We start from the raw sequence: 27,164 nt of genomic DNA on the forward strand, positions 1-27,164 counted from the left end.
GTCAAGGAGAGCGAAAAAGCAAGGGGAGATGGAAAGATATCCAAATACAAATTATTTCATCCTACGATTTTTTTCTAAAATTTTAAAAAACCTGAAACTGACAAAATACTCAAAAGGCTCACTGGATACTTGCTTCTCTTCCAACTCCCAGCTATCCCCATGGAACCTATGATGTGGTTTTAAGGTCTAAACTATTTGGCTATTCCTTGTGATTCCCACGTAGGGAGGGCACAGAAGTTGTTAAACCAATTTAGCTTGGTTTATTAGAACCAGTTGGTTTATTAGAACACTATTTTCAGTGGGGTTTTTCAATGACTAGAATATATTTAATAAGAACGTATTTTATTCTACATGGACTACAACTAACAACAGGACTGGAGAGAGAGAGTATTGGGTCATTTATTATGTAGTCTAGAGACAACTATTTTAGCAATATACGTGTCAGAGATTCTGCAAAACTCACCCTTCTTACAGTTTCCATTTCACTCACAGGACTTTAGGTAGACTTTATATAGGCATATAGACAGAGGGTGACAGAAAAATGGACACGAATTTTAAGAAAGGAAAAAAAAAACTATTAAAATTGTAATACTCAGTACGACTATAAACCGATAACAAAAGATGAATGCAAGTCAGGTGTATACAATTTTTGGCACCCTCGGCATTTACAGATGCTGGGGAGTATGTGGTCGGGTGTTGGGGGGAGTGGGGCAGGTAAGGTGCTGAGCAAGGGGATAAATGACTCCATTCCTTAGGGGTTTTCCTTACTACTTTGAATCTAAGAAAACTTGTGAAATGTGCTTTAACCTAGGTGGAAAACAAAACAATTTCCCCTTACAGTGTAGGCTTGTTTCTTTGGCGTGTGAGTTAGTGAGGGGTAGGTGTAGGCTCACTTCTCACCACTGAGGACCTGTCAAGAAGAGGTTATTTTCCTATTAGGGAGTCAAGTACTACAGATGTCCTAGAAATATACCAGCTGTTGAACTCTCTGTAATGAGCCTTGTTCTCAGCCTCTATAGAAGGAATCCGCCCTCCCTCACTCAGCCTCCTACCTCCCCATACTCTTTCAAATTCATACATCTGGAGCACCCCACCTTTTTGTAGCTCAGTTAAAAACTGTGGAAGCAGCTTCTAATAGGCTCCCAATGACCAACTGCCTGATGGTATTCTTGCCCCATGTCATCCCCTCCCCTTAGTGAGGGCTCGACCTCGTGATTTGTTTCTAACCAACAAAATATAGCAAAAGTGACAGAATGTCACTTTTGGGATTAGGTGAGAAAAAAAATCTCTGGTTTCTATCTTCTCCCTCCCCCCGCCCCTCGCTTATTCTGAAGAAGCCAATTTCCCCGTTGTGAGCGGCCCTATGGAGAGACCAGTACAGCCAGGGGTTCAAGGAGGTCTCTGGCCAACAGCTAGTGAGGCCCTTAAGCCAACAGTCCAATAGGCCCTGAATCCTGTCAGCAGCCACATGAGTGAGTCGGGAGCAAACGTTCCCCTGGGGGCCCTTGGGGTGATCACAGCCTTGGCTGGCTGACACCTTGGCCGTGGCCTTCAAGCTGCACCTGGATAACCCACATAAACTGTGAGATAATAACTGTTTGTTGTTTCCAGCTGCCAAGTCTTTTGTTACATAGCCATAGATAACGAATCCAAATACATGCACTTAAAAAAGCATTTGTTAGGTATTCCATGATATTTGAACATGCAATTTCTCGAAGCAATGACTTTAACTTGTAAAATTCTTCCTCTTAACTGGATCTCAGGTTTATGCTCTTGGACCAAGAAATACAATGCAATGACTACATATAGAAAAAAATAGTCTTAATATCGAAATCGCCTCTTTGGAGTCAATGCAATCTCCAAACAAGTATAAGAACTGAAAAAAATTTTAAATATAAGTAAACAATTTGGGGGGAATTTCTACTTTTGAGTCTATTAACTGAATCACTTACTATCTCTTAAAGAGACTGTGAAAGGTCAGATAAAAGTAATAAAAGAATGCTAAAAAGTACCTAGCACAAACATCCTTTGTGCTGTTTCCCCTAAAACAACACATTTTTAATGAAAGCCTTCCCCAAGTGAATACAAAGCAAATATATCAATACTTGGTCTAGTAAGAGACCTAAAATTCAAGTTTAAAGATACCATTTCAATGCCAAATCTGGACTGGCCTGTGTTTTTTACGAGACCACCCGCCAAAACTGTCACGTGTCTGACTAACATGAACTAACCTGCAGGTTCTTTTAAGGGACAGAGGGAGCACATTTTTTCCCGGCTTTGCAAATAGTTTCCTAAAACAAACTGCCAGCTGACAAAAACACATACACATACCAGAAAATTTCCAATTTTTGCTGTTGCTGACTTTTTTCCTTTTGGTTTGGAGCAGAGACTTTACTAGTCCACTACCCATCCAAACACACACACACACACACACACACACACACACACACACACACACTCTCTCTCTAAAAAAATAAAAAACTGTCAATGAATAAAATCAATACTATTCCTTAAAATGCTGATTTGATTATTCCTGATGTTTTAATATTGTCAGGTGCCTTGGTTTGGGTGGGAGAAGAAAGAACTGGACTTGCAGGAAACAGCAAGTCTACTAAGAAATAAATTGTTCAGATGCCCCAACTCTCTCTCGAAACATATACCTGCTTTGGTACCTGGTGAGAGAGAGTCTTGTCTAGGTTTTGGAGGTGGGAGAACTTGCAACGATCCCAAGGTTGCTGCAGGACAAGATTGCATGTATGTCTTTCTGTGGCTCATTGTGGTTCTGAGTGGTTCTGGTTTCTCTTAGGAGACAGGAGTTTGCCTCCAAAGGGAGGCAGTCCCTTCTCTTTGTCTCTTTCAGGCACTGTGCCTGGCATGTGGTAGTGGCTCATTACATTGATTAGGTGAAGGCATCAATGTGATTCATAGGTGACCAGTATTGCTAGATGTGCAAGATTTTCAAAGGAAAGGTATCCTGCTCCATGACAGAGGGTGAGGAAGGAGAGGGTAAGTGTTCTCACGGCCCACACTCACACCAGTGTGACCAGTCTACATGGGGGCTGTGCCCAACCCCAGACAACTGGGAGCGCTGAGTAACAGTTGTTGTTATGAACTTCACTTCTCCCTGACCTAGAAATACAGAGTCAGCACTTTGTTGGCTGCTGGCCTGGGTTTTCATACTAGAGTTTGGTTTAGTTTCAATGCAACTCTGAGACAAGACATTAGAGATGGCATAAAGGAAGGGTATTCCTCCCTAGACTCCGTGCTTCCCTCCGCCCAAGGGTGACACAGTGGGATCATGCTCAGGAGGACGATTCTGTGCTCACACAATGTGCCACCGTTTCCGTAAAAGTCAGTCACCTCGAAGGAACAGAGAGGCTTGAAGGCCTGTTGCAGACAGTCTCATCCAACTTTGGAGGCGGCCACTTCAGAGCTGTGTGTCTGGAGTCACCTCTCACTTCTGCTCCAGGCCTGTCTTGGGGTTTATATTTAGCAATGTCTGGTATTACTTCTGCGGCTGCTGCTGCTGCTATCTTTCTCCATGTCTTTCTCCAGACAGTCAAACACCCAGCATCCACCAAACCTGCCCATGAACCACGGGGAGGTACTGGCAAGCCTATAGAATAATTCTGGGGGGAAATGCTACATTTCTGGACAAATCATGATGCTCACAGGGGTCCTGCTGTCTTAAGGGAAAGTTCTACATGGGTGTTAGATACACTGGGTACAGTGCAAAACGGTAGAGTTTGCACAACATAGGCTCTTCTTAGATAGCTGAACACAGAACTGTTGTCATAACATTTTTAACCAGAAAGCGTTGCCACCGTCCTGTACCTATGAGTAAACAACCTGGACATAAAGAAGAAAACTTTCTACTCTTCCAAGTTCCCCTCTTATTCCTTTTTCCAATCCCGCTCAGTGAAGGTGGCTCTGACTACCAAAGGGATTCTATACATAACAGTCAGAGTCTGCTCCATCTCCATAGCATATAACTTGTTAAATGGAGCCTGAGTTCCAGGAGCAGGGAAAGAAAACAGTGAAGGAAGATGACAATGTGATTACCCAAAAGTATTACATGATTTAGGAATGGGGAGTTCCCGTGACAGCTTTTGGCACTTGAGTTTTGGTGATCGGTGAGAACGGCATCCCCTACAGGGGCCTTAGAGAATAGCAGGGCCTCTTTTCCAGCCATGATTGGGTGGAAGGTGGTTATCACCGTCTGCCCTCCTGACCTGCACGAGACCCTGGGCTAACACTCTCAAAACAAGACGATAGAAAGACTGGTATCTCCAGCTCCAATCCCATCCTCAGTGAGGAGATCACATCAAAGGCTTCGCGTGAGAGTAATGCCTTCCCTGGACACCTACTTAGAGTTTCATCTCAGTGAGAGGTAGACAATAGAAGGCAAACTGGGGCAGCCACCCGGCCTTCCTAGGACCTTGCAGATGAGATAATCAGCATAGCAGAATGCTAGTGAAGTCAGGAATGTGGCACTTTGGTGCCACCAAACCCCTACCAGAGCAAAACACCAGCAAACTTGGTGAATAATCAACCAGCCTCATCCCCTTCCACATGCCAACACCAAAGAGCAGGTACTCTGTGAGCTCCATCCTGCGAACAACAGTTTCAGGGTTGAAAGGGAGAGCTACTATGAATTTCTGCTACCCTCAAGGAGTTTATAGTCAGGTTGGGGTCTACAGTATATACATAACATAAAAAACAACAATTAAGCTGTGCAGTCTAGAGCATTTCACATTTCACAAAGCACTTTCATGTCAATCTCCCCAAGTATCACAGGGTTATCCCATTTTACAAATGCAGAAACTGAGGCTCAAACTCCTGGCTCTGATCCTGCGTCTTTTCCTTGGCAACAGAGCTGCTGAGTGGTCCCCTTCGGTAATAATGCTTCCTCCCTTTCTCCCCATTAAGGCTGCTCTTTATGTTCAGTCTAAACAAAATTGCACTGGTGTCAAAATATTGTAGGGAGGGGGTTTGGGGAGCATGTTATTATTTTACTTCTTCACTCAGTAAGGACAGTCCACTAATTTGATGTTTGTTTTCTACAAAAGCCTCAGCAGCCCACAATCAAGTCCTTCACCCATGGGTTAGTGGTTATGTGAATGAGAGAAAACCTGCCCAAGGTAAATGAATCATCTCCCATCCCTCTTCCTCTCCCCACTAAGAAGATCTCGTTGATGTTATGAAACAATTACAGTAGCAGCTAATGTCCTGGGTGGTGTGTACATTGGCGGCATTCAGCTCACTGCTGTGAAGTAAAAGGATTTGCAACCAGGAGATGAAAAGGCGATGCCGCAGGAAGAGCAGGAGAGAATGGGGCTCTGAGTTTCAGGTGAGCCAAGCCTGAGGAGCACGGGGAGTTTTCTGCACAGGTGGGATGAGGGGAGGCCAAGTTCTCCCCTTGAAAAATGGGAGTGAAGGGAAGCGCAAGTAAACTCAGGAGATCCGTATGCATTGGGGAAAGGAACAGAATAAAATTAATTGAAGAACAGTTCCCATGTCCGTGCTCTGGGAGGTAAATTCACCCAATCCTCAACTGGAGAATGAGTCAGAATTCTCAGGTTTCTGAGTTTGTCTCTCTGTTTCTTCTCAAAAGTGAGACAGAGTATATGGTATATTCGTGCATGCCATCTTGAGGATATTACCGTGTTTCCCCGAAAATAAGACTGGGTCTTACATTAATTTTTGCTCCAAAAGATGCATTAGGGCTTATGTTCAGGGGATGTCATCCGGAAAAATCATGCTAGGGCTTATTTTCCGGTTAGGTCTTATTTTCGGGGAAACACAGTAATTGGTGCCTTGACATAACAGAAATGTAAATCTATTAATAAGATAAAGAAACTGGTCTGCTTCCTATCTGTGAACCCCTCCTGGTAATCTCAGAAGAGCTCCTGCACTAGTCTTTGCACTTTAATAGGAGAGTAAGCACCACGTGTGTCACCTCTAGCAAGGAAGGAGATACAATAGGAACCACAGGCTTGGTTTTAAAAACTGTCACTCTAGGACAAAAATGATAAACGATGTTCTTATTGCTAAATATATAATTTTTAGCCTAGGCATGCAAATCTCTTTTAAAAATCATTAAAATGACCTATTAACTCTAGTTTCTCTACTTTTATCTTTATTAAACCATAATATTTATATTTCCCCACCATTGCATGGATCTCAGTTTACATTGTGAAGGTTGTCAAGCAAAGAACATAAAACAGACGAAGCGGAACAGCAAGGTTTGGAAGTTTTGTAACCTTTCTGGTGTTTAGGCCAGTGGCTAAATGAAATTCTTTTTTTTAAATTATAAAAGGTAAAGAATATTTAACTGATCAGTCATGATTTTTAAAAAATTACCTTATTACACTGTCAAAACTCAATCCTTCCACACTCATACTTCTTTCTATTTCACTTTGTGCTGGGGGGGTTGGCCTGCACTGCTCCCTCCCAAACCCACTTTTCCCCTGGGAAGATGGTCACATAGCATCTAATATTTCTCCCCAGGGCATTCTCCTTCTGCTGAGAGGAGCCAAAGGCAGCCTGTCTGAGGCCTTGAAATCACAGGACATTCACTAACAGAGAGCTGTTAAAACACCTCTGCTTTAGAGATGGCCAAACATTGCTTGGGAGGAGTAGATGAATGCTGATCTTTGGGGCATCTCTAAAATACACAGGAAAGTCAGAACTAAGGATGAAAAAGGTACAAAGTAGAAAAGATTTTTACCTCCAAATGGCAAAAGAAATACGAAGAAACAACTCCCCTCTTGTCAGAAGACAAGCCACTTCAAAGAACAAATTTTAAAATAATAATTAATAAACTAAAAAAAAAAAACTAACAAAAGCATTGAAATCAAAGAAAGAAGGCGTTTTGAATTTTAGGAGGCTCCTTCTAATCTAGCAAACTATTCATCGTCATAATCAAATGCAAGCCTAGATTTACCTTACTTACATCACCATTTCTCTGTTGCTTCTGCCCCCACCAACCTTACACTCCCAACCTATGAAAAAAAAGGGTGTTTCATGAACCTTCATGCTGAATTCCACGTAAACGATCTATGAAAAAAAGTGACATTTACCCGCGTTAAACGGACAGAGCAGGATTTTTTGTTAGGACAGCTGTTTATAGGCAGTAACAATAAAGCATGGTGGACTCAAAATGAAGAGTATAATGTGGGGTTGTCACTTGTGGAATAAGTGACATTAAGGAACGCAGAATCTCCTTAACACTACTTCATTACCGCCTCACCCACATTTCTTTAGTTTTGTCTATGAGTCAGGATTGGTCAATATGTAAATAGGGATGGTGAACAACACTCCCCCCAAATGAGATTTCACTCTCTCTCTACCTCCCAAGACAGGTATCTCAATCCTCATATGTACTACATCTTTCAGAGAAGTGCCAGATTTCTATGGTCATGACTTATTAATGAGAGAAGGCAGACGATGATAGATTAAAAGAAAATCCTTTGCAAAAAATGACAACAATGATCTCTTGGGACACTGGAACATCTTTCCGTTTTCTTTTTTTGTCTCTTGGTTCTACGCTTCAAGGGCAAAAACTAAAATGTGTTTTCCTTGAATAAAATCACCACTCCATCTGCTTTGTAATGGAAAAGAGAGCTAATTGCGTCTGAATATAGAAAGTGAGCTAATTGTGCCCTCAAGTGGCTGAATGTTGTACTGAAAGGACAGCGTTCCAAAACCTGCAACTGTTGCAAAATAGGTATGTAATCTTTGGGTAACCGGCTTCTGAATTTTTCCATTCCTCGAAAAAAAAAGGAAAAAAAGTACAACTGAGTTTGGAGCAGGACATTAGGGAAGTGATGATTGTGGCCCTGATTTACTATAGAGACAAACTTGCCTCAGCAAAGTCAAGTGCAGGGACTTAGTTATCTGGATAATTCAAACACCAGGAATTCACTTTGCCTCTGTCTCCATTACTTGGCTAATTCAAATGATTAGATTTTGCCTGGGCCACACTGCTATTCCTGAATGAAGTATTTGTTTATATGCTTATTTGTTATAAGCCTTGTGTTCCATAAGCAACTCCTTGCTATTATAAATCTACTAAAACCAAGGACTGGGCTTCATCTACTTAAATTCCACAGTTCAATCCTATTTTTGACAATTGGCAACACCTTAGATGCTCATTGCTATAGGGTTAGATAAATCATGATACATCCATATAATGAGATTCAGTGCAGCTGTAAAAAAAAAAGCATGAAGCATTTCTATGTATTCATATAAAAGTACTCCCCATAACGCAGTGTTCAATGAGACATCAAGGTGCAGAGCAGTGTGACAATTATGCATTATAAAAGGAAAAATGCAGAATTATATTGACTTGTACATACCTAAGTTATTTCTGGAAGGATACACAAGAAACTGATTTTAAAAAATGGCTGTTTCCAATTGTCAAAAATAGGATTGAACTGTGGAATTTACATGATTTTCACCTGTTCCCTAGCATATCGCCAGTGTTTAGAACAGGGCCTGGCACTGAGTAATATTTGTGGAATAAATAAATGAATAAAATCAAATATTTGTATAGATAATTTTTTTTTAAAGGATGTCTCCAAGGAGGAGAATTGAATGGCTGGAGGTCAGGAAAGACAGAATTTTCACTCTGCATTTTTGTGCTTTAATAATTTTGAACCATTAGAATAGGCTATTGTGGGGACAAAGCCCCAAAAAACAGTTTCCAGGCTCTTGGCCTCACACTAGAAAGGTGCTGGTTCGGGTAGTAAATGGCCATCAACTGTGATTGGATGGCCATCAGCTGTGGCTAGTTGGCCGTCAGCTGTAACCCGTAAGCCATTGGCCACTAATATAACGGCTGTGGCTACGCTAGCAGAAGAAAGAATGGGGGCTAGCAAGAAGACGGTGGCTGGCAAGCGCGGACTGCTGTTAGGCAGATTATGTAGATCCTGCTTCCTGTGTCTCCAGCCCAGCCTCCAGTGAGAATATATTGGTTTGACTCCCCTACTTATGGCTCCATGGGTGTTCCTGTTTGGCCTTAACGTGTCCTGCGTTCTTATGAGGGGAGCGGGACCAGAGACGCCGCCGGACGCCCCGCACGACAGCTATCTAATCCAACATAAATCAAGTTCAAAGAACAACAACAACACAATAAGAATGGGGAGTTATTATTTTGATATTTATGCAATGCCTTGTTTTGATGATGCTGTAGATCAGGGCCAATCAGAAACTACCAATCACTAATTAACAGTAATGCTGGAGTACTTATAGCACCCAGGCACATTACGCCATCAGAAATTGTCCTCCTGTGGTGAGGATTCCTGCTGTGCTACGGATTCCTGATAGACAAGTATGTGCTCTTTGCTAAATGTATCTCACCTGATCTCCCCGCACCTGTTGGGACTGCTTCCCAAGGGGGGTGGATGAAGTCGCATGGCCCTGTCCCCGGAGTTTCCAGTGACCGAAGTCACTGTGGACCTTTCCATGGCTCCACAGAGTATAGGAACTTCTGGAGAGGATCTCCGTGAAAGGGAGGGGGAAGCTTTCATTCTTAAAGGAGGACGTGAGACCCCCAAGGCCCCAACCCAGACCTCCTGAATGGGAGTCTCTAGGTAGGTAAGTCCTACAGCTAGGCACTTGAGTTTTTATAAAGTTCCACAATGGACTCTGAGGCACAAACACCCTCACTCCACCCCACCCCCTCACCCACAGCAGTGAGAAGAACCAGGGTGGACATACAACCAACTGGACTCAGATTGGAAGTCCATTTCCCTGGACAAAACACACTCCCTCTCAAGGACAGCTTCCATTCCGTCTGCCCAAACTCCTTCCAACCACCGCGTCCAGAATTATTTCTGGTTCATTCCTTTCCTTAGACATCCTATTCACTCAATTATAATTTACAGGCATTCATTCACTCTATGCCATTCATTTTGCCCCTGGAGGATGCAAGTATGGCAGCACTCAAAACTCTGAATGGGAGGCACCAACCTTCGTTAGACCAGATAGCAGGCGAACTTTTCAGAATGAAGATGTCTGGTCTGAGAACATTGGGCTGAATAGGAGGCCTGAAAACAGCTAATGATCCATCAAAGAAGTCCTGTTCTAAGTGATAGGCTTGTTCTCTGCAAGCACAGTCCTCCACAGCAAGTCTGATAATTGGACAGAAAGACCTCCAAGGCTCTCAGGGGTTGGGGTGAGAGATGGAAACGCCCTTTATGTGGCTTTCTCTAATGTAATCACCAGTGAAGGGGATGGCAAGGAGCTTAACAAGCTCATTACAATCTCAGTGCCTGTGATCTCTGCACATGCCCCCGTGGCAGCCGCAAGATAAAATGCCCCTCAAGGTCTTGCCAGGCCTTGGCCCAAGCCTGTGCTGTTTTCATTCTGCCCCCACCAAAAGGCAGCTGGCGTCTCCATTACCAGCTGCTAGGCCACATGAAAATTAAGCCAGGAGTTGGTCCAAACATGTTCCCAGGTTCACAACTAGTGTTTTCTTAATCTGGGTGTGGAGAAAGGAATGCCAAACTCAGGTTTGGGTAATCCTGTGTATCAACCTAATTTTTCCAGCTGTTCTGCTCTGCTTTCAGAATTACTGTCCTTGTGCTTGAGATTTCGCAAAAGCTCATGCCTGGGTCTGTTTCAGGGAACACTGGTCCGGTTTCATGCCTCTCGCCCATACAAGTTGCACATGGCACTGCAGAAGGCCAAAGCCCCTGGTTTGGAAAACACTGGCCATTCCTGGGACTAGCACGTAGGGTTCTAGAAGTTCATCTCCTCCCTCAGAGAGGGTGTTGTTTTATTAGTGACTAACTCTCTTTGGCTCGTGGGGATATTTCTGGGGTCCAGCACAGTTCTTCTGTAAATGACCTAGATTGCCCCTTAAAGCAATTTGAATAAGACACCGGCACCAGCGAGAGCATCCACAGAGAGTACAGTGTGAATGGTGCCCGTTGTGATACCTGCTGGTGACCCTGACTAAGGGCACCAGAAGAGGTAGGGCAGTTAGAGGAGGCACCTGATGAGGTGGAAGGAGGGGGAGACCGAGGGCAGGAAGGCAATTTCAGCCGATCCCAAGCCCATTTTATTTGAGGTTCCATGGCAGCTGCTCCTTTAAGAGAGATACGAGTCACCTGAGTTCTACTCATGTGGTGTTAGAAACCTTACCCATATTAGAATCCTGTAACGTGTGACTCTGGCCACACTCACACTCAAGGCCAGATGACATCTGCCACAGATCCATGGGCTAGTTTCCTCCACCCAAGGGAACTCTACAGTGTATGCTAAAGGTACACAAATTTAAAATTCAAACCCTGGCTTTGTCACTACAGGCATCCCTTCCTTGGCCCAATAGGTATGTTCTCCATAAATTCTGGGTAGATCAAATTTTTACAAGTCAAACCATGTTTCAATTTCATTAGTTGGATCTTCTATCAAAGAATTATCCCTGAATTTATCTGCTTTGTAAATCTTAATCTTCATTTGTTTGATTTCCTTAAAGGGATACAGCTATGACCAGGATTAGAGTCATGGAAATAGAAATGTCAACAGGGAAAGTTACCCCATGCCAACCCCTTAGAATGATGTCCAGAATTCAACTAAGTCAAAGGAAAACTTTTCTAAGCAAAATAGGAACTGTGTCCCCACTGAAATAATACTCTTGGGAGAGAGAGGACTTTAGGCCATACCTGTTCATACCTGTTACTGATACTATGATGTAGATAAATTAAAAGACCTTTGCTTGAAGAAACTTTGGTTGGGAGGAGGGGATAGAAAAGCCATGAGGTGTCACCCCAATAAACTTTTAATTTAAAAAAGAAAAGAAAAGCCATGAGGTTATAAGTTTTTTGGGGTACAGGGAGACAGCACAGAATAAAAAGAAGGGAAAATTGACAGAAATGAGAAGACTAGGTCACCAAAGGCAATTAGTCAACCCACCGTTTGACCTGGGGTTCAGCTCTGACTTGAGTCTTCCATTTCCATTCTGTGAAATGGGAGTGGAGGTGTAGGAAGAGGAAGAATTTGTCTAGACTGGGTTACTGTCAAGACCAACCGAATCAAAACCACTATACAGCACATGAGGACTGGAGAAGAAATCCTGAAGATTTAACAACAGCACGGGAGATTTAGACAAGATGCTCTCTAAACTCCGTAAAATTTTTCACATAGTAAGATTCTGTACCAAGTTCACTATAACTCTTGATCCTTACACAAGGTATAAAATATGGTGGGCTGGGAGCCAAGAGAAGGTGTTATGACCAAACTGGAGGGAAGTGTTTTCTGCTATCATTCCCAAGCATAGAGACCTGGTTTTAATGGGGGTGGGCTTGGCATTTCTACAATGTATACAACAACAAAGGAATATTCACTTTGGATTTGTGGGTCTGTTTCTCATGAAGCCAAGTTGGGTTTTTAGTCATCCTTCCAGACTTGTTCGCCTTAGCAGGTCTACATTTCTGAGTCATTTGGTGCACTAAGGCATTCGGAGTCCCACTGTGATGTAATTAAGGGTAATGTTTGCTGCAAGGAGTAGGGAGAGTTGTAAATGCCTCCCATGCGTGATTAACTGCTGAGGGGAAGTTGAATAACTATTGAATTCATTCGGTGTAAGTTTATTCTAATGCCACGAGCATTTTTTTTCCCATTTATAAGATGGGAATCTTCTGTTTCTAAAAAGATACAAACACAACATTCATAAGCCAGCATTTTCATGGCTTCATCTCCCTCTAGGGAATGGAGAACTGAAACTCTGCATCCTAGGGATGCTTATTTATCTAGGAGGGGCATGTGGGCTGAGTCTGTATGTAAGGAATGAGGATAGAAGATGAAGGGCTGCTTCCGAAAGAATTAAACGGGGGAGAGATGTTTGCACTTCAACACTGAAAGGAAGAGGTCCATTTCTAATTGTGTGGATGGTTGTTGTATTTCTCACTGTCATTTTTGACCTCAGTGAACCACTCACTCACTCTGTCTGGGCCTCAATTTTGTGTATCTGGAAATGTGGGGGTGGGTGTGTTTGGATTAGGCGGGTTCTGAAATTCTTTGCATTTCAATCCCACATACACATCAATCATAACGGAAAGTGTGGGTGAGGATCTGGGGGAATCAAAACTTTCTTATACTGCTGGCATGATTGCAAACTGGTACAATTTGGGGGAAAAGTGGCAATATGAATAAAATTTAAAATGTATATTACTTGTTATCCAGTAATTTCACTTTGGGGCATATTTCTTCAGAAAACTTTCATACACATGCACAGAGAGACAAAGACAAAAATTCTCACTGCACAGTATTTGTAAGATTCCCCAAACCGGAAAAAAAACCATAATATCTATCAATAGAAAAATAGAAAATGGATAAAAATATGGCCTCTTCACACAAAGGAATACTATACAGCATTTAAAAAGAATGACAAAGCAGTATATAAATCAATATTAATATTTCTAAAATATAAGCTGTTAAGGAACTCCATTGGTTAAATTTGTGAAAATCTGTAAAAAGGATAATGACAGGAACTGAGTACAATACATTGAATTGATAAAATTCATGAGTCCACAGTAATACACAAAAAAGAAAAAATCATACTGTTGGATAAAAAGTACAGTATAATAGAGTGCATAGCCATTTATGTACATTTAAAATGAACATAAAATAATACCATTTGATGTTCACAAATACATATACTGGGGGTGCCAAAATAAAGCACACATTTTAAGAGATGTTATCTATGTATTCCTTTTCGAAGTTGAATTGAATTACGGTAGCAATGTGTAGTATAATGTTCACTCAAAAGATGGCGTTAATCAAATGAATGCTAGTGTCATGCATTGTATTACAATTTTAATACCGTTTTTTCCTTTCTTAAAATGTGTACACATGTTTTTGGTACTCTCTGAATACATATACATACATGTATGAAACCAAAGAAAATGAAAGAAAGGACACACTTATGTTCATCAGTGATGTTTAGGAAGCAAGATAGAAGTCTGTGGAGAAAAAGGAGACTTCAACTAATCAGTGTGATTTTACACACACACACAGCATCATTTCCAGATGGTGGAAAAAAGGTGCTTGTGATAGTATTCTTCTCTGCATTAAAAAAACCAAAAACCTCTCAAAATGAAAACCAAACTACAAGAGCAGCAATGCCTTTCATAACTGTATGTTGACGAGTTCCCTCCCAGACCCCACATGAAGGGTCTCCAAGAAACAGAGGCAGCCTAACATTTGGCCTTTGCTCTCTAACTCCATGCTGTCCAATATGGCAGCCACCAGTCACTTACAGCTACTTGAATGTAAATGCAAATTAATTAAAGTTAAATAAAATTAAAATTTCACTTCTTCCAGTGCCCTACCCACATTTCAAACGCTGAATAGCTACATGTATTGGGCAGCACACATATAAAATGTTTCTATCATTGCTGTAAATTTTTTTGAACAGAATTGGTCTTGAGCTAAAAACCTGTCTTCTACATGTCGAGTACATTTTGGTCATATTGCTCTTTTCCTAATACGTCCTTCAGCACACAGGAAAACCAAGGTAAAAACAAGGAGGATTTTTGCATTTTTGGAAGAAATATGTCCACTACAATCCAATTATAACTAAAGTAACACTTTCTTGTTAAAGAAAATTAGATGAACCATTTTTAGAAAGTAATCTAGCGATTATCTATAGTTATGTAAATATATTTCATTTTCTCTAAAACTTAAAAAGTAGGAAGGTAAGAAGTTGAAGGATGATGAAAGCATTATCCAAACAAAACTCTAAATATGGGTTCAATGGTTTTCCAGGAGCCTTTGCTTCTTACCTGTACACTGTATGAGGGACATATACTTCTCGGATTGGAAATTCCAAAACCTCTTTGTGTGGACGTGTCCGATTTTCAGGAAAGGGTCTCACTGGCAGCAGTTCAGGAGTCAGACAACAATTGATTACCTCTGGAGCTAGAGAAATCTCCAGTCTGAGCAAGCCTAAAGAGAGAAAATACGACTACTTTAGTAAAGGCATTCTCATGGTCCCAGGGAATCAAGAAAGATTGTTGTAGCATATTTCTTTTATGAAAATAAGAAGAAGTGGGAATGTAAGAGTTTTGAAATTCCCAGCTAATTGCTTATAGCTGGAGAAAAAGCATGTCATGACAACTTTTGAGATTTAGTTTCTAGAAATGAAAAAGCAAGAAATTGTACAATGAGTAGAAATGGATTAGTGGATCTTTAAAGCTCCTTCCAGAACTACCACAGTATGACAACAGTAGTTCAGTAGCTATTTGTGGTTTTCGAACTGGGTTCCCCGGTATCCCAGGGTCCTGCAGAAGTGCCTCAGTGCCTGTTAAGCTGAGGATAAGGAAGGTGCCCTCACCTTCTACCAAAGTATCTCACTTTCAGTTTTGTTTCCATCCTAAGATTTCCGTATAATATTGTATATGATAAATGAGGCTCTGTTCAAACAATTATCTGATTATCTGAGAAACCAGATCTAAAGCATGTTTATTTACAGAATCAGTCCTTCAATAGAATAGAAAATATTAATAATTTTCCAGAAAAAAGCAGTCCAGCTCAGACTCAACTCCTAATGTAAAATCCCACATTTCACTTGGTAAACATGATTTTGTGAATTTTAGCATTTGATAAATAATGTGTCTAATCATAAATGACCTTGGCACAGCTTAAGAGGATAATGACAAGCCATCTGTACCTGGAATTGACTTCACTCTTCTCTGTAAGGATGAAGATCTTTTGTAGTCAGCTAAAAACTTGAATAAGTCTTCATCACTGAGGCGATCTCCCTCCTGCCAAGAGAGAAGTCAGAGTTAGTGGAGAAGCACCTCCTGGGGTAGGGACCAATGATTTCTGGAAAGACTTCTACGTTTACATTTTATTTTAATATGCCTTTCATAGAAATTAGGATGATAGGCAATGCTGAAGTCATTTAGTTCAACTTCTTGTCAAATATTCCTTTTTTACCACTCCTGGACTTACTGCCACTCAGCCTCTCATCAATCCTTCTGGGGATGGGGCGTCCACTGCATTCTAAGGAAGCCTGTTTGATCATTAATTATCTAGGCCAAATGCTTCTTCCCTATAACTTAAGCCCACTGATGCTTGTTTTACTTCCTGGAATAATACAGAATACGTTTACTTCCTTCTTCAAAGATTTAAAGATGGAAAAAGCATCTTCCCATCTTTTTCCTACCCTCATTTTCTTCACATTTGTCTTGACTAAGAAGGCTAAGCATAAAAACTACCCTCTATGTGCCTACATGGGACTGGACTCTGCCAATGGATTCATGGGCAAGAGCTCTAATGGCCTGGTAAGGTAGGTAGGTAAGTGTATTCTCAAGTACAGATAAGGAAACTCAGACTTAGTTAAGTACTTTGTCCCCCAAGGTAATACAATTGGAAGGGTTGTGTCTGGAATAGAAACCCTTTCAGTCCCGTGCCATTTCTATCATGTGGCATATGCAAGAACCCTCAGCATCCCTTCTGCATTTCGGTTTGTTAATGCCACCCCTTGAAGACTGTTCCAACTGTGGAAAATGGTCTAAACAGAGTCCAACAAGTCTAATTCTAGTTTGTGTTTTCTTTGGTAGTAAAACGCACGTAGCATAAAGTTTGCCATCTTAACCATTTGTGAGTGTACAGCTCAGGAGTGTTAAGTACATGTACATTGGTGGGCAACCAATCTCCAGAGCTCTTTCATCTGGCAACACTGAAACTCTGGACCCTTTAAACAGCAACGCCCTATTTCCCCCTTCCTCCAACCATTGGCAACCATCATTCTACTTTCTTTTCTATGAATTTGATTACTCTAGGAAATTCTTTGTTTTTTAAAGCCTCGGTGTGGAGCTAACAAAGAGCATCATTCGCAGTGGTCACATTCCACGAGCAAGTAGGCAGCCCTGCAAAGCCTGCACATGGAAGAGCGGTAAGGACAACAGCCAGGTCAGGAAACCCTGAAACCAAGGGGGAAGCAATGTTTCAGACTGTTTTCATAGCTTAATAAATGAATTGACCGTGAGAGTTCAAATAGGATAGTTTTGATTAATTGAATTCTCCCAATTAAAAGAGCTAACACTCACTGAGCACTTGCTATATCCCAGGCTCTCTGAGAAGAGCTTTACATGCCTCATGTCATTTAATCCACCTAAAAGGCAAATGAAGCAAGTACCACCATCCCTGTTTTGTAGATAATGAAACTGAGGCTTGGTGAGGTTAACTCACTGTTCTCTTAATCACTACATACACTCCCCCTTTAGGCTCCAACACACATCATTGTGGGGACAAATCTAGACACGCTGTAACATGGAGAGATACCTGCTTGAAAAAGCTGTTAATGGTCATAGTGGTGGTCTTGAAGTTGGATCCAACCCCATTTTCCTCCAAGGACAGGGCTCTTTCAGAAAGCCTTCTCGATTGGGACAAAGTTCTCCGTTCACCCACAGAGCTTCTCCCTTTAAGGGAAACAACGGTCATTCTAACGTATGTCTTTCTGTTATTAACAGGTTATTAACTTTACCATACATAAGATATGTTTAAAGTCACTGAACAAGAACAGTGAACATGGCCATTCTTGTTTTGAATGCAAATTTCCCTCCACTGACCCCTACCTTTCTTAGACCCCCTATTGGAGCCTCTAACCTCCTCTGACCAGAGCGGAAAGGCCAGAGCAATGACAGTCCTCTCCCACATACAGGGTAGACCAGACGCTACCCAGCAGGAGTCCAGAACTGCAGCCAGAACAGGGTCTGCAGATAAGCTTTATTTAATCAACAGTGTTTGCTTTTGTTTTATTTTACATTTGCATTCCATTGGGAGAGGCCTGTACTCAAATGCCCTTGAAGGCACTTGGGACTGTGACCCAAACCTGTGAGGGTCAGCCTGCGTACATTCTGAAGCCCAGCTATCTTTTGCTCCTCTGTGTGGACCACGCAGCAGAACTGGCTGACCTGTGTAATGGGGATTAGAACCCTGAGTAACACCCAAACCCTGATTCTCCGCTTAGTTGTGTTTTTTTTTTGGTGTTTTTTTTTTTTTAACCCCCTTTTAAGATTTCAGTGAGGATCTTGTTTCTTTCATACTATAAAACTCAGGGGCTCTATTGTGAATAAATTGCTTAGAACTCTTAATATTGCCAATCGGTCTCTGAATATTCTCTTAGCCTTAATTCTTGCCATACGGCCTCAATATTAATACCCTGCATCTTCTGGTTGCTTCTTAAGAACAGTCTATGTAGTCACCAGGTTCATTTATCCTAGACCTGGACATTACTGAAGCCCCAGCAAGCCCTATGTCTGAATTTATGGTATCATCTAATTTATGGTGTCCTCTAAACTCTATGCATAACTCTTTTAAATAGGCTACCTGAGTCTACGTAGAGGTTGGTATTTAAAAAAACAATAACAACACTGTGGTATGAAGGTCAGGATGCACTAAAATGAGGTTTGTTATTGATAAATCAGAAATAACCCAGGGGTTCTGGCCAGCAAAAACCCAGAATAGCAGCAACAATAACAAAATAACCTTTCCTCCACTCCTTGCTAAAGGCAACATTTCATAAGTGGCAGAGCTAAGGAATGCACGAGAAATGTCACGAGAAATGTAACTGTAGACTTAAATATTTGCTGGATACAAAGACATTTAGGAAAATAGGAACTCTGCCACAGGTGGGGTGGGTCTACTTGAAAACTCGATAACCCTCTTGAACAGTTTCATACCAAACCTGTTTTAAAAAAAAATGATTCAAATCAAGGGTTGGGTGATGAAAAAGAGAAATATGCTAAATAAATTGTAACTAAATATTCTTTTGGCATCCACTTTTTCATTGCACTTGGCAAAATAAACTTTAAGGGACTGGAAAATCTGCTGAGAAACCTGAGTTTTGCTGTTTGAACCCCCCATGACAGTGGCTCTTATGTTTAGAAGCCAACCATGGTGTCTTTGTTTAACACACTATATAAATGGTTGTTATATTTTCTTGTTATTTTCAAGAATCTTACTTTTAAGAGGAGATGACTACTGAAGATTAACTTTTTAAAGTGTCAAACTGCCCTGAAAATTCCAACTAAAAATCTTACTATAAGAGAATACTTAAACTCCACAAACATTCACGATAATTTTGGGGAATCACTGTCCAATCATGCATTTGTAATTCAACCATAATAGTATTTCATCCTATTTATCTCCTTCTTCCTTCTCATTCCCCACACCTTACTGTATCCCCAATCCCCCACTAATAAACAGTTGACCTCAGAGTTGGTACCCTGGGGAGCCCACCCCTTCCCACTGCAGCTGAAAAGCTTACCAACCATGGAATCCACATCGGTTACCTCCCTGTCCAGGGTGGAGACACTGAAGAAGCTTGCTAAGCTTATGGGAGCCCAGGCAAAGGGCATCCGGTATTTCCCCAAACGTTGGCAGAAGGATTCAGCTTGAAGTTTTAGTTTTTCAATCTTTTCTTTACTCTAGAGGAAAATGGAAACAAATATGAAACAAATATGGCACCAGTACCAAGTCATGTACCAAGTCATATCCAGTACCATGGATATGACAGGCATCTCCCCAATCCCTACCCTACTGATGAAAAAGAGTGATGACTCGGCAGAAAACTGACACAACTTGGGACAGAAGTCTGATGAGGGACTTCTCATCTGATTAGGAAAGGAGGAGTTTAGAGAAAGGCTACATTCAACTATTAAATATACCTTAAGCTTAAAAAAAAGTCCAAGGTTTGTTACACCAGCTAATCCAAGTGCCTCTTTTAGGGGCTGGTTACATGACTTGAATTCATGTGAGAGAATCTTGGGATAAAAAGTTTTAGATATCATCTACCCTGCTCTCAAGAGAGCCTGTTTTTCAAAGTTCCCTTGGAAAACTCCAGAAAAATCTATATAAGTTTCTAACAACTTCCATTAGGTTACAACACTTCCAGGGTGTTCTTTGTAAGTTCAGAGCAAAAGGTAGATTTTAAAAAAATGTCTTGGGTTCAATAATATTTGAAATATATAAGTTTGTAGTATGATGCTGATTAGGCAAGTCTTATTGCAAAACAGCCATGCTTTAAAAATCGTATTAGGTGCTGAGAAAAGATGTCCCTTTTCATAAGCTCAGTCCCGATGTTGTACTAATCAATTTATGACATACAGTAGTCTCAGCCAATTTCCAAATATCCATACCAGAAAGGATGGTAGCCCACGCTGTTGAGAAAAGCCAGAAGAGCTCTGTTTAGTTTCGTGGGGTCTCTGTGGCCCTCCCAACCAGCTGGGTCACAGCCTTAGAACCAAGGCAACAGGACATGGCTTTGTCCTAGTCAAGTCTGATAATCAAACATTGGTGAGTATATCATCATTTGTTGAGTTTAATCCTTTATTTCGCTAAAAAGTTATAATCAATGACGAGTTCCTCCTCCTTATTTGCTTTAAATACAACTTATTAGTGTCTCATATGGGGACCTATCATGGACTAAACACCATTAACTATATTGTGGAACACTCATGGAAAATATCTGCTTATTCTAAGATGTCACTATTTAGCAATATGCAAAATATCATACCTTTCCACCATCACTTTCTTTGATAACCATATAGGGTTCTGCACAGTCTCCAATCTCTCCCTGCTGAAGGACTTTTTCAATCTATCAACAAAAATAATATTAAAATAATGTACATGAATTACATCCATATAACAGAATCTATTCAAACATCAAAATGATGTTTTGTGACAATACTTGATGTCATAAGAAGATGTCCATAATATATGTTTTTTGATTTAAAAAATTCTTAGAAGAGTATTATACAGTTTTATAAAAAAATCATAAAGGCATATTAAAAGGATGATAATAGATGAACAGCACATGTTAATAGCAGTTATCTTTGCATGATGAGATTATGTGGTATGTTTATTCTTCCTATTGCTTATGAGTATTTTCTATTTTTAAACAACAAACATGCATTATGCCTACAATAAAAAATGCAATAAAAGTTATTTTATAAAACAAAACCCATGAGACATATGTAGGAAGTAAAAAGCTCATTTTCTTTATTATTGCTTACAATGTAAAAAAGAGATATGACCTCTGTAAAAGTCAGGTTTGGGGACTCAAACCCTCCACAAAATGAATAAATGAACTGAATAAAGTATCTGTAATTCTCTCCCTTGTATTTCCTATTAGAGCTGCTTCTCTGGATTTCACAGACTTGGAAAAAAGCCAAAAGCAGTGGGATGGTACAGCTTTCACTTGGCTAACGGGCTGGTAATAGGAATGAATGCTACAGTTGTCAAATATCTCCTTCGATTTTGCTTCAGGTAAAGAATCTGGCTGACTATAAATTTGGGCACCACGTTTAAGGGAAAGAAAAGGAGAAATATGAATTTCCTAACCCTGTGCTCCAAGAACTGAGATGTTGAGGAAAAAAACAAGTGGATTTAGTCCCATATTAGTCTGTGTCATTAGTTGAGATAATTATTGAAGAAGAAATTTGGGTCAACATATTCCAATAGGCACACATTTTTAATTGGCATTATCAGTTAGGCACAAATTATTTAAACTAGAAATTACCCTAGTGATGGAGGGTGTTTAATGGAGTTTGAAAGGAAGGGGCAGGGGTCTGCTCAATGGACATCAGTCTGAGGGAGAGTGCAAGCAGAAAATTTCTCCTTTCACCAAGGAAGTTTAAACCCCTTCCCATTGCTAGAGCATGAAGACAAGGCTGATCCCCCTGAAAAATGCCCCAGGTTAAGAACACAGACACACAACACTCGAGCCGGAGACTGACAGGTATTCCTGTTAGTCAGCAATCATTCACTGATTCAATCATTCAGAAAACATTTGTTGGGTACCTTCTATGGTGGCTGCTGGGGAGATAGATGGTGAACACAATAAACCTGGACCCTATTCTTCTGAAGTACACAGTCAGGAGCTTATAGAGCAAACTGGAAGGAAGCTAATTTTTTGCATGAAGTCAAAGGATAAAAACGTGGTCTTTAAAATAAACTTTGAAGAGAGATAAAGAACCTTTTAATTAGGATCCTGAAGCAAGGGACGGGAGTTCCACAGCTTCATGCACTAGGACTGCATAGTATGGAACCCACAGGAGAAGGGTCTCCAGAAGGTAGAAGTAGGAGAATGCAGGTTGGACCAGATCAGCACACACTATGGAGTCCCTTCACTGAGTTAGACAAGGGTAACTCTAGCTACTTCATAAGGAGCTGTAGGCTGCTACGAGAGCCCACTGTACGGTCCTTTGTGATTTATGTGTAAGAGAAAGGAATGAACCCTCATAACCATGGCAGGTAAGGGAAAGGAGCATATCAGAATTACCTGAAAAATTTTAAGGTAAAATGGCGACCCTCTGCTCTCTTTAGGAGGAGCTGGTTCAATGCCTGGCATGTCTATTTTTTGAAGTTTTAGGTCAGATTAACTCTCATCCTTACTCTCCATCCTTCAACTGAGAAACAAAACTTTTAAGCCTGAAATAACCCCTTAAAGCAATATCATATGCAATACTCAACTAGGTAACTCTAGCTAAAATACAGTTAAGATCCTGATGTTCAGCCTGAGAATAAAACTAAGAAAGAAGCCTCTCTTTATTGAATGGCAACTGCCTGGATAGATGTGCTAAATATTATAACACCATTTACTATGTGTTTAGAGGGGAAAAAGCTACAATATGGCATTACAGAAAAGAAAAACACATCAGAAGCAAACCAGGGACTGTATGAGTAGATTTAAATTTCTTAGCTATTTAATTTCAAGACAATTAAAATAATATTTGTTATTACCAAATGAATGCATTTATACATTTGAAATATTTGGAATAGATTTAGTAAGTAATGGTGACCTTCAGATAACTGCTACTATTTAGCAGACTACTACTACGGATTAACCAAAATAAAGTCACCCATGGAGAAGTGTAGTTTGAAGTAAAATTTGTCTTTATAGAACTAGTGTTGACTTCTTTTGTTTTCTAGGCTGAGCGGGAATTTTGAATTTAACCACTGGGTTTCTGCAGTGGGCTTTAAGCTAATTTCCCTTAAGGTAGGTAAAATGTTCAATATTTGTTGTTAATTCCTAACCCGTCATTTTAGTGTATAGAGAAAGTCTCTGGGTTTCTTACATCAGCAGAGTAAAGCCTAAGACAGGTCCTTCTACTTATGACTGTCCCCCAGTTTTGACTCTTACCTAGACATACTTAGTTTGTGAGATGGTCATAAATAGGAAGAGTGAAACTTGGAAAACAGAGCTGACACCTCAGATTGTCAGAGCCTGCACTTGTACACATTTAGGTATGGGTCTCTATAAAAACGTGAACACCGTTAGAAAACTAGTTGAGATTTTTCTCCACAGCAGCCTCACAGAGCTGGACAGTGGAGGGTGCTTTCATTGGTTAGGAGGAAGGGTGCCTGTAATGTGCCAGGCTTTATTTTGTAATCACTGCTACCCATTGAGGGTGGTATTATTATCCCCACTTTACAGATGAGAAAACTACATCTCAGAAAGAGTAGGTACATTGGCTAAAGCCATCAAGTCGCAAAGCCAGGATTCAAAATTGTGACTGTATGACTCCAAAACCCACAGTGATTCTAGTATTCAACAGAGAATTTGCTTGTAAAGGAAAAGAGTAAGTTGAGAAAGAAACAAAGTGAATCTCACAGAAGACAGAGAGATAACGTTCTGACACCTTTCACCCAATACGTGCACTGGGAATAATGCAAAAATGGGAACATCAGAATGTGCAAATCAGATTGTGTTTCACTACCTTGACGACTAGGTAAATGTCTGAGGATGGATAGGTAACGGAGAATACCGCAGATCTTGCCTGACTCGATAAGGCAACAGAGGGTGTATGGGCACGCAGAAATCCTTTGAATTGGTCAGAGTTCAGGTCACAGTGAAAACTTTCCGAGATCTGTAAATGAGTAGCAAAATTAAAACTAAGTTAGACGTGTTGTTCTCATGGCCAAAACACATTTTAGAAAGAGCAAGAAACAAAAACAAACAAACAAAAAAACCACAAAGAAATTTCTCCAAAGGAATAAATGTAATCTTAGCCACAGTTTATGGTTAGTGGCTGATGGAAAACCCAATACCTATTTTGTCACTATCTCTAGATATTCTGGAGTCATTTAAGATACATTCCTTGAACCATTAAAATGTTTATTAACGCACCAGTGTTTCCTGAATACCAATGGTGTGCTAGGTACCGCACCGAAGAAGAGCCAGACATTGCCTCTGTCTTCAATTAGTTTACAATAAAACATGAGGGAAAGGGCAAATATGCCACTAACTACAGGAAGAGCAAAATGTAAGTGCCCACACTCATACAAAAAAGTGCTGTGGAATTTACAGACGGTGAGAGATCACACCCAGTGGGGGTGATGAGGAATGCTCTTCTTGGAGGAAGCATGTGAGATCGATGGGCCTTGGGAGAAGATTCTGCTTGGCAGAGCTGGAGGGTGACGGTGTACCAGGGACAGAGTCCAGTACAGAAACATTTCACAGGCTGGAAAACGAGGAGCGAATTTAGTGAACAGAGATTAGTCTAGCTTGACTCTGCATAGGTTACGGAGGGAAAGAGAGCAGAAGAGAGCGATACTGAAGAAAGCCAGGGATGGGGGCTACAGAGTTTGTTTTTAACGTGGCAGATAATGAAGCTCCATTAAAGATTTTGAGCAAGAGCCTGGCATGATGAGTGCTCCTTGGCTCATTAGTGTGGTGTTACTTATGAGCCACTGTATAGTTGGGTCTCCCTTCATCACTAATAGAGTTATAGCTGAGAGTTGGCTGCCCCGGAAAAGACTACATTTACCACCCTCCCTTGCAGTTAGGAGTGAGCACATGACTAAATTGTTTCCAGTGAATTGTGAACATAAGTGATGTATCAAATATCCAGGCCCCTCTCACCCATCTTTTCCCTTTTTCGGGAGCTGCAATGACAGTGACAAAAGTGACTTTGGGAGAGCACATATTGAAGATGGAGGAGCCACTGCCAGGTTGAGTTCCTGAATGACTGAGTGGAGCAGACCCCTGCTGACCCAGTACCTTCTACCCTGGATTGTTAAAAAACAAAGCCAGAAACTTCTTTAAGCCAGTGGTTCTCAAAATGTGGTCCCCTGACCTACAGCTTCAGTATCCCTTGGGAACTTTTTAGAAATGCACATTCTCAGGCCCTACCCAGACCTACTGAATCAGAAACTCTGAGGGAGGGCCTGGCATCTGTTTTAAGCCCTCCAGGTGTTTCTGTGCACAGTCAAATTTAAGCACCACTGCCTTAAAACCATGGAATTTGGGAGTCTCTTTGTTTTAGCAGTTAACCTACCCTAATAATAGAAATCTCAGGGATTATTAGTATTTATTCAAGAGACACATACACATTTCCTTAAATATAGAATGGTTGTAGGTAAAGAGGGGCAGAACTGTCTTACTCTGGTTTTGCTACTTTTGTCTTCCTCTAGGAATTACAAAATGACTAAACAGTAAAACATTCATGGAGAAGTTTTAGGTCCTTGAATTCTTTTCAATTAATAGCACATTACAGTTGGTGAGGTCTTCACCCTGTGGCAAATTTAGACTTTCACTGCACAAGATGCCCTTCATTCATGATAAGCCTATCTCACGATGCAAAAAGACTCCCCAAATGAGGAAATATTACATGCATATTCGAGCTTGTTAAAAACACATTTCAATCACTTTGTTTTGCATGTAGCCCATAAGCTGCTCTATGGTTTCTCTCTTATCCCAACCTGGCCTCGAGCCATCCTCTGGCCAACCTGCAGCCGGCTTTCCCATAAGATTCTTCAAAGGACACAAATGACTCATGTTCCCAGATCATTGCTTGAAAAACTGCAAAGGCAATAGAACTGGGTGTATCAAAGGTCATTTGCTTTCAAATTGGATGTGTTTTTTGCTGAATGGCAGTGAGGTTTAAAAACATGAACCCAAAGACTCATCAATAGTATGTGTGCCCTCAGGGACGGGTTATTTTATTTTTTTTTTTTGCCTTCTTACCTTTTTTCTTTCTTTAACATCATAGAGGGCAATGCTGGCAAACAGGGGCTCAATTTCAATCTCAAACCTGTCAGAGAAAAAGAGAAAAATCTGTGTAGTTTTAACTTAGATAACTTTGAATTTTCTGAATGTGCCTGAATACATAAACTGGTTAAAGATGTAAGTAATTTCCAGAAACATTTTCATAACTCCATGCATATGAGACGCACCCTGGGATATTAGTGGAGAAAATGGAAAGTTTGTGGAAGATTCCTAATCATTTAGATCTTGGTGGGAATACATTCTCCCCCAAAGTGATTGCTGGTGGGACCACAAGAGAAAGTGGGTGGAGTGGACCCTTGGTCTGATCCATCAGGGCACTTCTTGCCACCGTAGCTGCTGTGTTTTCAGCGGGTTGAGACTCTGTCTTAGATAAAGGCCTTACAGTTTATATTTTGCTGCTGGGATAGGAATCCCTACTATTCGATTCTAAGGGCTGGGGCTTTTCAGATAGTAAAAAGAAAAGTTCAGTTGCTTTTCCTTAGATTTATAGTGGGACCATCGGAGGAAGATTGGGTGACCCTTCCTAACTGCATGGCCAGGGGAATTGCTGAATCGAGGTGAGGGGGACTGAGCAGTACCAATAAACACTGAGGTGTGTGGACCCACCGACAGCAAGGAAGACGAGTCCTTATATTGGCACTAATTGCCCATTCCCCTTGAAAAACAGTGGGTTTGAAAAAAATGATCCCCGAAACATAGTCATGACACGTTATAAGATACACACGGAACACAGATGTGCACCTTCCAAGTTTTTCAGGTTAACAACCCATGACCTTGGATACGGCCCGCTGACAGCGCTAGTAATCGGGTCCTGGATCACCATCACTGCAGAAGTCACGCCACATTGTATTTCGAGGCCGTGTGAGAGGATGGCCTTCTCATTGGAAAGCTGTGCCTTAAAGGATGCCCTCTTTAGAAGAATATCTGTGTCTAGGCTCACCAGGTATTACCTGGCACGGTTGATGTGTATTGAATCGTATACTCCCTGATACATCAAGGTCTGTATATTCCTGTGCTTTACTGAAATACGATGTACTGAGTGGTAAGTTCTCTGTGGTTCACAGAAAGAAAAAGAGAATTAACATTTGTCCAACACTTGCCATTGGGCTGTGACAAGTGCTTTACACGTGAGTTC

The 27,164-nt window shown here is 41.0% G+C and overlaps 1 protein-coding gene across 1 annotated transcript in view; it reads right to left on the reverse strand.

Moving 5' to 3' along the window:
- DOCK8 (dedicator of cytokinesis 8) overlaps positions 1-27,164 on the reverse strand; it is a 190,065-nt gene that overhangs the window by 86,304 nt on the left and 76,597 nt on the right. The window contains exons 8-14 of the mRNA XM_081065762.1: positions 25,988-26,054; positions 23,739-23,888; positions 20,534-20,614; positions 19,286-19,445; positions 17,299-17,435; positions 15,680-15,773; positions 14,793-14,955 (exon numbers count right to left, since the gene is read on the reverse strand). Of these exons, the coding sequence (XP_080921888.1) occupies positions 14,793-14,955; positions 15,680-15,773; positions 17,299-17,435; positions 19,286-19,445; positions 20,534-20,614; positions 23,739-23,888; positions 25,988-26,054 (852 nt within the window). The remainder of the gene's footprint in view (positions 1-14,792; positions 14,956-15,679; positions 15,774-17,298; positions 17,436-19,285; positions 19,446-20,533; positions 20,615-23,738; positions 23,889-25,987; positions 26,055-27,164) is intronic.

This window comes from Rhinolophus hipposideros, assembly GCF_964194185.1.
Source record: "Rhinolophus hipposideros genome assembly, chromosome: 11".
Lineage (NCBI taxonomy): Eukaryota > Metazoa > Chordata > Mammalia > Chiroptera > Rhinolophidae > Rhinolophus > Rhinolophus hipposideros.